We start from the raw sequence: 13,629 nt of genomic DNA on the forward strand, positions 1-13,629 counted from the left end.
TTGATCTATGGACTGAAAAACGGTTTTGATTGGATGAATAGTGTGATGAAGAAATGCTTTACTTTTTGGCACTTTATGTTTAACATTCTATTATTCTGAATTTTTTATTTCTCTTGGGGACTAATGTACTGTCTATGCATCTGTGTGTGTGTGTGTGTGTGTATGTGTGTGCAGCGCTGGTGTGTGTGATTCGGTTAGAGGGCACGCCATACTTGTGTCGAATGGATGAGGTTGGAGAAATCTGTGTGAGCTCCAGAAGTACAGGAATCTCCTACTATGGTCTGCCAGGCATGACCAAGAATGTCTTTGAGGTAAACAAAAGGTCCAATGATTTTTAAACATAGTGTTGGCCTTAAAATGTTCAATCAATATTCGATTTTGGTTCTATATTAAATTAAATGTGCAGCCATAGTGGTAGCAATTTTGAAAATTAAATATTTCTGTCAAAGATTCACTTTGATTCATTCAGTGGGCCATTCTGTAGGTGACATATACCAGTTGGCGTATTTTGGATCTTTTTGAGTGAGTCATTGAATTATTCACTCGTTTAAAACATTCATTCACAACTGCAATTCTTGTTATTATACTTTACCGAAATGTCTGAGCCTATAATTCAACTAAGTGATTCTAGAAAGACATGAGCATTTTCTCTACAACAATATAGATCAGTTATATTATTTTGTCTGACTGTGACAGAACTCTATATAAGATATAGAAAAAAGTAACAATAGCCAATGAGAACAATTTGTTAAAAAAAAAATTGTTAAAAGTTCACAAATAAAACCACTAGTCATCAAGAGCTTTGAGTTATGTGTTATCATCCTGTTAAAAAGTTTGTGATGCTTACCTAAAAAAAAGGTAAGTAAAATAAGGACTTGACAGCATTGTAAACTCGACTAAAATGTTTTTGTTGTTTTGCTTTCAGACCATTCCAGTCACGTCATCAGGAGCTCCCATCAGTGACAGACCCTTCACACGCACATCTCTCCTTGGCTTCATCGGGCCGGTGGGTTCAGATGTCTTAAAACGAAACCATTCCTTTTGAAGCAGGATAACATTGAAGTGTCTTTTAAAACAACACGTGGTGTTCATCTTTTTGGGATTGGGTTTGTTTCTTGTATTACAGGATAATTTGGTGTTTGTGGTGGGAAAGGTGGATGGACTGATGGTGGTGAGTGGACGGAGACATAACGCAGATGATGTGGTGGCCACAGCACTGGCCGTGGAGCCCATGAAGTTTGTGTACAGAGGAAGGTAACTCAAATGTAATTTACTCTCGACTTGAGATGAGTGTGTATCTCTGCTCAGACTGAAGGCTGCATCTCTTTTCTCTGTCAGGATTGCGGTTTTCTCTGTATCGGTGCTGCACGATGAACGCATTGTTGTGGTGGCAGAACAGAGACCAGACGCCTCGGAGGAGGACAGCTTCCAGTGGATGAGTCGTGTGCTGCAGGTGAACACACACACATTTTATTAGCTATCTAAATGATGACACTGCAAAATAATATTTTAAACCTAACCCTAACAGAAAACTATATGCATTTTTACAATTACAAGTAGGTGTGTCCGAAGTGTTTACTTGTAATGTGCACAAAAACAACACGCTTACACACATACATATTTTCTTGACCACTTTCTGTTTAATTCTCAGGCTATTGACAGCATCCATCAGGTGGGAGTGTACTGCCTGGCTCTGGTGCCCGCTAACACACTACCCAAAGCTCCTCTGGGTGGCATCCACATCTCAGAGACCAAACAGCGCTTCCTGGAGGGAGCCCTGCACCCCTGCAACGTCCTCATGTGCCCTCATACCTGCGTCACCAACCTGCCCAAACCTAGACAGAAGCAGCCGGGTACAGGTGAGTCCTGCGTGAGTGTTGGGTGGTTGTTTTTCATTTTATGCATATTTTGCACATCATATGACCTGTTGTCTCTGTTGTTCCAGAGGTGGGTCCTGCTTCCATGATAGTCGGAAACCTAGTGGCAGGAAAGAGGATTGCACAGGCCTGTGGGAGAGATGTTTCACAGCTGGAGGACAATGATCAGGTAAAGATCAACCCCATTTCACGCTCTCAAACCACAGAGGTCAGTGGTGAAAAAGAAGTACACTTTAGCGTACTTGTAAAAAAAGAGTACTTATTATGGAAATAATTAGTGCTGTCAAACGATTAATTGCGATTAATCGCATCCAAAATAAAAGTTTGCTATGTAAACAAAACCTTTTATTTTGGATGCGATTCATCGTTTGACAGCACTAGAAATAATATATTTTAAAAGAATGTACTTAAATGCAAACTGAATGTAATGTTTTCAGACACTTAACTGCATGTTAATTGTATTTAAATAAATATGTATTATACTAAATTTATATTAAATGCAAGTAGCTGAAATTTAGAGTGCTTTTTTGACCCACTTAAGTAAGACTTAAAGGGATAGCTCACCCAAAAATGAAAATTCTGTCATTAATTACTCACCCTCATGTCATTCGTTCATCTTCGGAACACAAATTAAGATATTTTTGATGAAATCCGAGAGCTCTCTGACCCTGCATAGACAGCAAGGATCCTTACACGATCAAAGCTCAGAAACTTAGCAAGGAGATTGTTAAAATAGTCCATGTGACATCAGTGGTTCAACCGTAATTTTACGAAGCTACGAGAAAATTTTTTGTGCGCAAAGCAAACAAAAATAACAACTTTATTCAACAATTCGTCTCTTCTGCGTCACCCTATAGCGTCATTTTTGAGAGTATCACATACATAAACAATGTATGTACGCGGATACATTGTTTACGTTCTGATCAAAGTGTAAACAACGTAAACCGCGTATCCACATACGTTGCTGCTGACACAGAACAGCATACGTTGTTTATGTATGTGATACTCCCCAAAATGGCACTATAGGGTGACGCGGAGGAGACGAATTGTTGAATAAAGTCGTTATGTTTGTTTGCTTCGCCCACAAAAAGTTTTCTTGTAGCTTCGTAAAATTACTGTGCAACCACTGATGTCACATGGACTATTTTACCAATGTCCTTACTACGTTTCTGAGCCTTGATCGTGTAAGGATCCTTGCTGTCTATTGGAGGGTCAGAGAGCTCTCGGAATTCATCAAAAATATCTTAATTTGTCTTCCGAAGATGAACGAACGTCTGACAGATTTGGAACGGCATGAGGGTGAGTAATTAATGACATAATTTTCATTTTTGGGTGAACTATCCCTTTAAGTACATCTTTATGCGTAATTTCATAATTAATTCTATAGTCATTGAAATATGGTAAAAGTACTGCTGAATGTGCTGAAAAGCATTTATGGTAAAATACAGTATAAATCAATATCATAAATATATTTTAATTGCACATTTGTAATGATGAAAACGTTTAATTTGACATCAAAGTGCACTTTTGAAAATTTTACTTAAGTGAGTTAAGAAACAGTCATGAAAGCGTTCTCTATTTAAGAACACTAAGCGGATTTTTATTTAATTAATATTATATTAACTGCAAGTACAAGTTACGTCTAAGATTTGAAGTACACTACAAGTGCGCTTTCAATACATTTAAGTGCACTTTATCACAGGGACAGGTCCTGAAGTATACTGTTGTCTGAATGTGTCCTCTCTCCTCTTGTAGTTCCTGTACATGCAGGATGTTCTGCAGTGGAGGGCTCAGGCCACACCTGATCACCCTCTGTTTCTGCTGCTCAACGCCAAGGTATAAAACTCATTATCCCTCAGTCCAGGAAACACAGTATTCAGAGTCAGATTGTGTATATTCACAATGATCTTACTTGGTGTGTTTCATTTTTTCAGGGCACTGTGGCCAACTCAGCCTCCTGTGTACAGCTGCACAAGCGGGCAGAGCGTGTGGCCGTAGCGCTGATGGAAAGAGGTCGACTTAACACTGGAGATCATGTAGCACTTGTTTATCCTCCTGGTAGGAGAGAAAGACACTTATATTACTGTGGTCTAATAAATGGTGTTTAGATCTCAGGTTTTGTGGGGCTCAATACCTCTCTGTCTTCCTACTTTGCAGGTATTGATCTGATCGCCACTTTCTATGGCTGTCTGTATGCCGGCTGTGTTCCAGTCACCGTCAGGCCTCCACACCCACAGAACTTAACCACAACCCTGCCAACCGTTAAAATGATTGTTGAGGTAACTTCAGTCTCTGAGTGCAGCACATGCTGTTTACCATAGCCATGCTTCCCTAGCCAATAAACAGAAACACTAGCGCCCCCTTGTGACCAGTCTGTATTATTGTATTTTAAAGAATCTTATGGGTAACACTTTAACAATAATGTTGATTTTGTTAATATTCATTAGGAATAATGATTTTTTTTTGCTGTGCATTTATAAATTAACATTAACATAGATTAATAAATGCTGTAAAAAAAAATTCCTCATCGTTAGTTCATGATACCTAATGCATTAACTAATGTTAACTAACTGAAACGTACTCGTAAGGTGTTGTTTTTTTATTGATTTTTTATTAAATATCAAATTAAGTGTCATAGAAAACAAATAATTCTAAAGCTTTTCTCACTCAGGTAATTTTTGCAATTTATTTATTTTACCAAGTGGTCGAACTTTTTATATCAAAATACCAAGATTATTGTCATTAATGGTGACTATAATGTCCATATACTTTTTGGGACCACTGTAGATTAATTATATTAGATTATATATGTAGATTATATTCTGTGTCAATTGTCAATGTCAATGTCAATGTCAATTTTATTTCTATAGCACAACTAAACACAACAACAGTTGACCAGTGTGCTGTGTGTGTGTATTAAGAATTAATATATATAAACAAGTATTATTTTAGCCTTAAGCCAGTGTCTGATTGATTAAACACTATCTTGTATTCCCTGCTGTAACTTTTCTATCCTGTTGCATATGTTTGACAGGTCAGTAAGTCTGTATGTATTCTGACAACTCAAGCAATAATGAAACTACTAAAATCCAAAGAGGCAGCGGCCGCTGTGGATATTAAAATGTGGCCATTGATACTGGACACAGGTAAACACATAATTTACACTTTTTTACTATTGTATCATTGCAATCCCTTGTTAAAAGAAACGATAAATTAAGTTTATTCGTTCCATTCAGATGATCTCCCAAGAAAGAGAATTCCTCAGATCTACAAACCTCCCACCCCAGAGATGCTCGCCTACCTGGACTTCAGTGTTTCTACCACAGGAATCCTTGCTGGGGTCAAGGTGCTGTCTAACCCATCATTCAAGTGCCAATAACACATTCATTTTATGTGGGATTTACATTTCTAACACTGTGTGTTTCTCACAGATGTCCCATGCTGCCACCAGTGCCTTGTGTCGCTCTATTAAGCTGCAGTGTGAGCTGTACCCCTCTCGCCAGATCGCCATCTGTCTGGACCCCTACTGTGGCCTGGGCTTTGCCCTCTGGTGTCTCTGCAGGTGAGAGTCAGTTCACGCCTTGGATACTGTGATATTATATTATTTATGTGATGCACAGTAATGTAAATCATGTTTGTGTTTGCAGTGTGTACTCAGGCCATCAGTCTATTCTGGTTCCCCCTCTGGAGCTGGAGACCAATCCGTCTCTGTGGCTTTCTGCTGTCAGTCAGTATAAAGTACGAGTGACGTTCTGTTCGTATTCAGTGATGGAGATGTGTACCAAAGGCCTGGGCTCCCAGACTGAAGCTCTGCGGGTCAGTAATATACAGTAATTACACACCCTTAGTATACATAATGTAGCATATCATGTTTCAATATTTTATTTAAATGCATGGTAACACTTTACCTTTTTAATATAATAATTAAATTTCATTTTAAAATATGTGAAAATAGAAACCAGTTATTTTAAATTGCAATAATATTTCACAATGTAACAGTTTTTACTATATGTTTGATTAAATAAATGCAGCATTGGTGAGCATTTTGACTTCTTATACAAATATAAAAATCCTACCGACACTAAACTAGTTTACTTTACTTTTTTCATTATCTTGGACTAAGTTGTATGTCCTATCTCTGTGTATCAGCATATTCTAGGATCCCATTTAGCTTACAGTAGTTCTAGTTAAAATCGTTAAGGGCATATGTTGCATTTGAATTGTTCCGCTGAGTTTAACCCCCATCTGTTCACCTGTAGTTACGGAATGTGAATCTGTCGTGTGTACGGACCTGTATGGTGGTGGCAGAAGAACGTCCTCGCATCACACTTACGCAGTCCTTCTCGAAGATCTTCAAAGACCTGGGGCTCTCCTCACGGGCCGTCAGCACCACCTTCGGCTGCAGGGTCAATGTGGCCATTTGTCTTCAGGTCAGTGATGAACTCAAGTGTTTTGTATTTGTGTTAGCTAGAAAATAGAATGTGTGCTTTTAAATGACCTGTTCACATTAAGTGTGAAATTTCCATGATTTTTTATCATGACAAGAATAATGCACTATAAATCTCTTCACACCAAAAGCGAAATATATCGCAACAGGTATAAATTAGCACTTTTTTCAGGTATGTAACATTTTCTCTAAGGCTATCGAAATTTAATATCACACTTGGTGTGAAAAATTACTATTAACGCTGTTGTTTTTTTTTGTGTCGCTTTGTCGCATCGCTCTTTGTATGAATAGGTCTTTATCTGCTGTAATTGTTTAAAAATCATTTTCTGTACCCTTATGTTCTGTTCACTGGCCTGGATGTCTGTAACTGTATGTACATGTATCTGTTTGTGTATTAAATGTACACCTGTGTTTGTCTGCTGCTCTATGCCCTCTCGTCAGCCCAACAGGCTGGGCAAGTTGGCTGAGCAGGTACTGTGACCCAGATGGGGACCACAGGGGTGCTAGCAGGGGGCTTCCAGGACGCTTGTAAAGGCTCTGCTTTTCATATGTCTCTGTTTGTGTGAAATGCTCATGTGCACGACATAAAGAATGCTAAGTAGTCCAAAAAATGGCAAGCTTCTATTTATGAAATGTGACTTTAATGTCTATATACTTGTTTTTCATTTACTTTGACAGAATGTATTCATATGCCTGCTCTGCTCTTCACAGCTTTTGTGCTTGGCCCTGCACTATATATCTACTCTAGGCTGTGTCAAAGCAATGCTTGTAGCTGTGCATATAGAGTAGACTTGCTTATATACAAGCTGTGTTTGCAGTACAGGGGTTACATTCATGAGCAGGTCATTGTAACTCTTTTAATGCCTCATTCCATCATATAATGCTTTACAGTTAGACACAACAAGAGTAAGATGTTTTACAAGAACTGACAAAAACTGTTTTTACAGCGACTGATTAAATTGATGGTTCATCCAAAAATGAAGATTTGTCATCACCCTCATGTCGTTCCAAACCTGTATGACTTATTGGGAAACATAATAGAAGATATTTTGAAGATAAAACAGTTTTGGTTCCCATTGACTTCCATTATATTTTTTGTAGTGGAGGTCAATGGGAACCAAAACTGTTTGTTTACCAAACTTCACCAAAAAATAAAAAGACATCTGGCTGAGACTGAATTTTTCATTTTGGGGTGAACTATCCCTTTAAAGGAAATTTATGACAAATTCTCTGCTACTTCCATCTGTGAAGGTAAACCATGTCATTTCTAAATTTTGCTGAAAATGCATCGACTGTTTTCAAACAGGCTGCCCCAAGCATTCACAATCTGTCATTTGTTTCACAAACAGAAACTCACAGAATTGTTTGAGCCTATGTTTCTGTGTCAGACTGGTCGAACAAACAAAAGATCTGCCTTGATAGCACCACAGAGCTAATAGTTTAACATGGAAATGGCTTATAGTTGTCACTGCCTATTAAGAAAAGTATAGCAAAACAAATTACACACTTTGCCTTTAAGAATCCATGTTCACTTTTATAATCTTTCTGAGAAGTCCTATGTGTCATCACATATACTGTAATGTCACCGCCGGTTCATGGTAACACAGTACATGTGCTAGTGCCTGAAGGTGGATCAGTAGTATGAACACAGAATCTGTGGTGGCAGATATATCACAGACCTCCAGTGATCTGCTGTTCTGTGTTTCTAGGGCACCTCTGGGCCGGATCCCACCACAGTATATCTAGACATGAGGGCTCTGCGGCATGACAGGTGCTATAACAAACACTTCTGATTTACCTAAAGCTTATATACCAGTGTCAATTCATGTCTATTCATATTCTGTTGTTTATCAGCTAAAAAGTAAATTATTTTGGTCTTTTAATTAGAAACGTTCAGTTATATATGAACCGGTTTTTTTTCTTGTTGTTTTTTTTCTTCAATTTGCTCAGGGTTCGATTAGTTGAGAGAGGATCACCACACAGTCTGCCACTCATGGAATCTGGGAAGGTGAGATATTATAAATAATAAATACACATACAAAATTTTTATGGAATAATTACAATATTTTGATGTTTTTGAAAGAAAAGTGTTTTGTTCTCATCAAGGCTGCAATTATTCGATGCAACATACAGTTAAAAACAGTAAAACTGAGAAATATAATTACAATTTAAAATAACTGTTTCCTAATATATATATATATATATATCGCTGTGATACAAAGCTGAATTTTCAGCAGCCATTGCTCTAGCCATTGGTTTTAACATGATCCTATATGGTGATTTGTTATCTATTATTATTAGTGCTCAATTATTATTAATGTTTATTATTATCAATGTTAGAAAAATTTTTCCTGCCACATTTAAAAATTTTTTTATTCTTTCATGAATAGAAATTTCAAAGGAACAGCATTTATTTGAAATAGAAATCTTTTGTAACATTATGCATGTCTTTACTGTCACTTTAGATAAATTTAATACATTCTTTCTGAAGAAAAGTATTTATTTTGGTAACACTTTATTTCGATAGTCCACTTTAGACATTCTATTAACAGTAAGTAACTTTGCAACTACATGTCAACTAGCAGTTAGTAGAGTATTAGTAGACTGTCTGCTTAATATCTTCTAACACTTTCTTTGTCAACTTATTCTACTAACCCTAAACCTACCCTAACAGTCTACTCTGAGAGTTAGTAGACCTGTAGTTGCAAATTAATGAGAATTAGTTGACATGTAGTTACAAAGTTACTTATAGTTATTAGAATGTCTAAAGTGGACTATCGAAATAAAGTGTAACCTTTATTTTTTATCTTACTTAAATGGTATTAAGCAGAAAACACTGTTTTCAGCACTGATGATAATAAAGTTTCTTGAGCAGCAAATCAGCATATTAGATTGGTTTCTGAAAACTTCTAATTCTGTTTCATGTGACACTGAAGACTGGAGTAATGATGCTGCAAATTCAGCTTTACATCACAGGAATAAATTACATTAAAACATATATTGAATAGCATATGAAAAGTTCCTGTAAATTGTAATAATATTGCACAATATTACTGTTTTACTGTAGTTTTGATCAAATAAATGCAGCCTTGGTGAGCATTAGAGACTTCTTTCAAAAACATTAAAAAAAAACTTAGTTAATCCAAATTTATAACTAATAAATATTTCATTAAAATAAATTAAATTATATAATTATTTTATATTTATTACATTTCTCAACACAGATTCTGCCTGGGGTAAAGGTTATAATTGCCAACACAGAGACCAAAGGCCCTCTTGGAGATTCTCATCTGGGAGAAGTGAGTTTCAAATATTAAAGCGAGTTCTATTAACCACAGAGAACCACATCTGAGGTCTAAAATAAGTAGTGTTACCTGCCTATGTGTAGTGAGCTGAGTCTGTTATGTTATATTATATCATGTGTAGTGAGCTGATGGGACTGTATTTAAAAACAGATCTGGGTGAGCGGCCCCCATAATGCCACAGGATACTATACGGTTTATGGTGAAGAGGCGTTGCATGCTGACCACTTCAGCACCAGACTGAGCTTCGGTGACACGCAGACGGTTTGGGCTCGCACTGGATATCTCGGCTTCCTGCGGCGCACAGAACTTACAGATGCCAGTGGAGGTACTGTGTGCATGAGATGAAAACCAAACACACAAACACACTAGTGTCTCATTTCAAGAGATTTCTGAGGTGACTTTTCAATTTAAAATCATGTTCAATAAAAGCTTTCAACAAGCTAATAAATGAATTTTCTTTATTTTGTTGTAGTGTTTGTACATTGTTTTTTTGGTGTGTACTCATATCAGATATGATAGGAAAAATCAGTTGTGCTGTTCAATAAATGATGTTTTTGCACATTATTCTAGAGCGGCATGATGCCTTGTACGTGGTTGGTTCTCTAGATGAGACTCTAGAGCTGCGGGGAATGCGTTACCATCCCATTGATATTGAAACATCTGTCATAAGGTCACACAAGAGCATTGCAGAGTGGTAAGCAATATTTTTTAAATGCTTTCCTTATACCTCACAGAAGTAGATTTTAATGGATAAACTTTTTATTTAAATCTTTACTCAACTGTAATATAATCTCTCCATTTTACTGTTTATAACAACTGAACATTTGATCATTTTCATTGTTCGGTGCATCCATGGCAATAGCTAAAAATTCACTATTCTTAATAATTATCTTTGAAAATGTCTAAACATTGTTTTACACAAGTTACTTTTCCTGAGAAGCAAAATTTACAAAGGTATTAAAGGAAGTTTTGAGTTAAATACAAGATAAGATCTGTGGCATGCTGTTGATTACCTTGTTACCTGAAACACAAGTTGTGGTATTTTTGTCATGTTAAAATTCCACGACTATATGATGACTATAATTATTGTTGGCCAGTCAAACACACTTACACTAATGGACATTGGTAATCTAACATTCTCTAACATTGTCATATCCAATATTGGTAACTATACAGTTTTGATACCATTCCTAAACATACTTTAAAAGAGCAGCCTATACTTAGTGCAAACTGAATTGCATGTTAATAGCAATTAAATGAAAATGTATTATAGTTTACATTTATAATAAATGCAGTTTGCTTTTTTTTTGGTCCATTTGAGTAAGACTGAAGTGCATCTTTATATGTAATTTCATCATTACTTCTATTGCCTTTGGAATATGGTTAAAGTGTACTGCTGAATATACTGACAAACATTTATGGTAAACTAAAATATACTTTAATGTCATGTCAACTTGTATGTCATGTATTTAAATATATTTATTACACATTTGTAATGAAGAAGTTCCAATTTAGTACATTTAAATGTATTAACTGTAAACAATACTGAATAACACACTGCTGTTAAAACTACAATCAAGTATGTTGCATGTGCTTTAGTATGTTAGTCAACACATCAATATAAAACTTCTAATTTGACATTATTAAAAAGTGCACTTTTTTAAAATGTGTACTTCAGTGTGAAACAGTCATGCAAGTGTGCTCTCTTTAAGTACACTCAAGTGACCTCTTATTTCATTTATATTATATTATCTGCATGTAGTTTTTTAAATAATCTTTCAAGATTTGAAGCACACTACAAGTGCACATTAAATACAATTAAGTCCACTTCTTTATCAAGGGATGCCTACTCGTTATCATGTAGTCAGCTAACATTAGAAAGACAAACAGGACTAGTCAACAAAATTTCTGCGATAATTAACTGTATGCCACGAATGCTGTTGACGAAGTCTGGAGACTGTTTTTTTTTCCGTATTAATATCTTGCTGTATGAGATGTTTCATTTTGTTACACTTTATATTTGATTTACAAATATAAAGCCATGTTGTATACCCATGTTGTACAAAACTAGCCATGTTTTACAGTGTAGATGCAGTATTCTGCTTTTCATACTTCAATACACCTTTCATCTCCTCACTTTCTCTCACTCTCTCCTCAGTGCTGTGTTCACATGGACGAATCTCTTGGTGGTGGTCGTGGAGCTTGAGGGGTCAGAACAGGAAGCCCTGGATCTTGTTGCTCTGGTGACCAACGTGGTTCTGGAAGAGCACTATCTCATAGTGGGGGTCGTTGTGGTGGTGGACCCTGGAGTCATTCCTATCAACTCCAGAGGGGAGAAGCAGCGCATGCACTTGCGGGACGGCTTCCTTGCTGACCAGCTGGACCCTATATATGTGGCCTACAACATGTGAGAATGTGTGACATGGAGGAGGAACCAGATGCCAGGAATATCTGCATATGCAAATGTACAAAGGAAGCGTTAGGGGAAAGTTTGGACAGGCTTGCCTCTTCCTCCACAAACATGAAAAGTCCTTGATGGAGCTATGCAGTTTATTTTTTATATCAAACTGTCAGAATGCCTTGCAAATAAAACTCTGATTCAGTGGTCAGGGCAAATGACTTGATTTCATCTCCTGTTTTCTTGTGTGACACCCTTATGAGTTCAGTTTTTATTCAAGCACACTTGTCCTGCACATACGACACATGTGTGCTGAATGTTCCCTGTGTGTGAGAAGGACTGGCCCAAAAGGGCAGAGGAGTGCCTGATGTCAAAACAGGATCCAGATTGCAGGACTATGTCTTTGTAATTTCAAGGGCATGTGAAAATATGTAATGCACTTCATTTCAATGCATTACTATCGCCAATGTTATAGCTGTAAAAAAAAAAAAGCTCAAACCAATTTTTTTTGGTTTGTTCTGTTTTTACACCAACACACAAATCTTTGATAAATGTTTTATCTGGAGACCAAATGGCAATAAGGATGGATATAAGATGGAGAAATGGATATCTAAGTCTTTGTTTGCAAGGAAGCAGTACTGAAGGTGTGCTGTGGATATGCTGCTCCATAAATTCACAAGCTTATGCATTCCCGGCTAGTGTTTCAACATGGGCCTTAAATATTTTCCATATGCCTGTGGACTGTTTGTTTATTTGTATTTACCCCAGGGTAATAACAGTGAATAGATGAAGAGTTTTATTCAGGTAACCAAGTCCCAATCTGAAAAATATTTCTGCTCAAATTTCCATTATTCACAGCATTTCAAGTTTGAACAATTTTTTACAGTATGACATCACCGTTCACAACGAGATTATCTTATATTCCTGCAGATGAATGTATGAAGGTGACGTTTTTAGTCTCCTACATATTACTGATTGAAAAGAAAGTAGCGTTTTCCATTAATTCATTAAAACATACCAAACAGATGAGATCGTTATTTCAGGAAAAAATGACCACTGCAGGTGAGGGCTTTTCATTACTGTGTTAAAGTGTGATATTTGTTTGTATTTTTCAGACGCACTGTACACCGCATTGGCCAGCACTGTAAAGACCACTTTAAACAATGCTTGCTTTCTTTTATTGTGTTCATTACGTAAAGGACAGGCAGTGCGCCTGCTGTAATTATGTACAGAATTTGTGTAATAAGTTATTACTGGGACACCAGAAAACTACAAATACTTTTGGCATGGTTTTGCAGTGGCATGGAGGAAACCAGATGCTGCTCAAATCGTAGCTTAATTTCACAAACAGTAAGGGGAACAATATGAGACACTATTTATGTAATATTTTATATTGCAATAGACTCAAGAAGTGGTTTTGCTGCAAGGATTGTAAAGCACATACAGCGTCTGTATTGCAGGATGGTTGTGTGACTGTTAGTGTTCAATTTTTTCAGTTTTGTCATTTAGTGAATATTTGGTTGAAACAGCTTTTGACTTCTGTTAATTTTTCTTAATAAAACCCATGCTTTTAAATGATGGACATTGACATTTTTAATTCTA

At 36.6% G+C, this 13,629-nt stretch overlaps 1 protein-coding gene across 1 annotated transcript in view; it reads left to right on the forward strand.

Annotated features, from left to right (window-relative positions):
* LOC107720936 (disco-interacting protein 2 homolog A-like) overlaps window positions 1-13,595 on the forward strand; it is a 155,132-nt gene extending 141,537 nt beyond the window's left edge. The window contains exons 21-38 of the mRNA XM_016528768.1: window positions 1,127-1,254; window positions 1,339-1,453; window positions 1,652-1,859; window positions 1,946-2,046; window positions 3,633-3,713; window positions 3,812-3,935; window positions 4,035-4,156; window positions 4,912-5,023; window positions 5,114-5,223; window positions 5,309-5,439; window positions 5,525-5,693; window positions 6,137-6,307; window positions 8,034-8,095; window positions 8,275-8,332; window positions 9,549-9,623; window positions 9,780-9,954; window positions 10,200-10,323; window positions 11,788-13,595. Of these exons, the coding sequence (XP_016384254.1) occupies window positions 1,127-1,254; window positions 1,339-1,453; window positions 1,652-1,859; window positions 1,946-2,046; window positions 3,633-3,713; window positions 3,812-3,935; window positions 4,035-4,156; window positions 4,912-5,023; window positions 5,114-5,223; window positions 5,309-5,439; window positions 5,525-5,693; window positions 6,137-6,307; window positions 8,034-8,095; window positions 8,275-8,332; window positions 9,549-9,623; window positions 9,780-9,954; window positions 10,200-10,323; window positions 11,788-12,040 (2,319 nt within the window). The 3' untranslated portion in view covers window positions 12,041-13,595. The remainder of the gene's footprint in view (window positions 1-1,126; window positions 1,255-1,338; window positions 1,454-1,651; window positions 1,860-1,945; window positions 2,047-3,632; window positions 3,714-3,811; window positions 3,936-4,034; window positions 4,157-4,911; window positions 5,024-5,113; window positions 5,224-5,308; window positions 5,440-5,524; window positions 5,694-6,136; window positions 6,308-8,033; window positions 8,096-8,274; window positions 8,333-9,548; window positions 9,624-9,779; window positions 9,955-10,199; window positions 10,324-11,787) is intronic.
* The last annotated feature ends 34 nt before the right edge of the window (window positions 13,596-13,629 follow it).

The sequence above is a fragment of the Sinocyclocheilus rhinocerous genome, unplaced genomic scaffold, assembly GCF_001515625.1.
Source record: "Sinocyclocheilus rhinocerous isolate Xijiao unplaced genomic scaffold, SAMN03320098_v1.1 scaffold3225, whole genome shotgun sequence".
NCBI classification, from domain to species: domain Eukaryota; kingdom Metazoa; phylum Chordata; class Actinopteri; order Cypriniformes; family Cyprinidae; genus Sinocyclocheilus; species Sinocyclocheilus rhinocerous.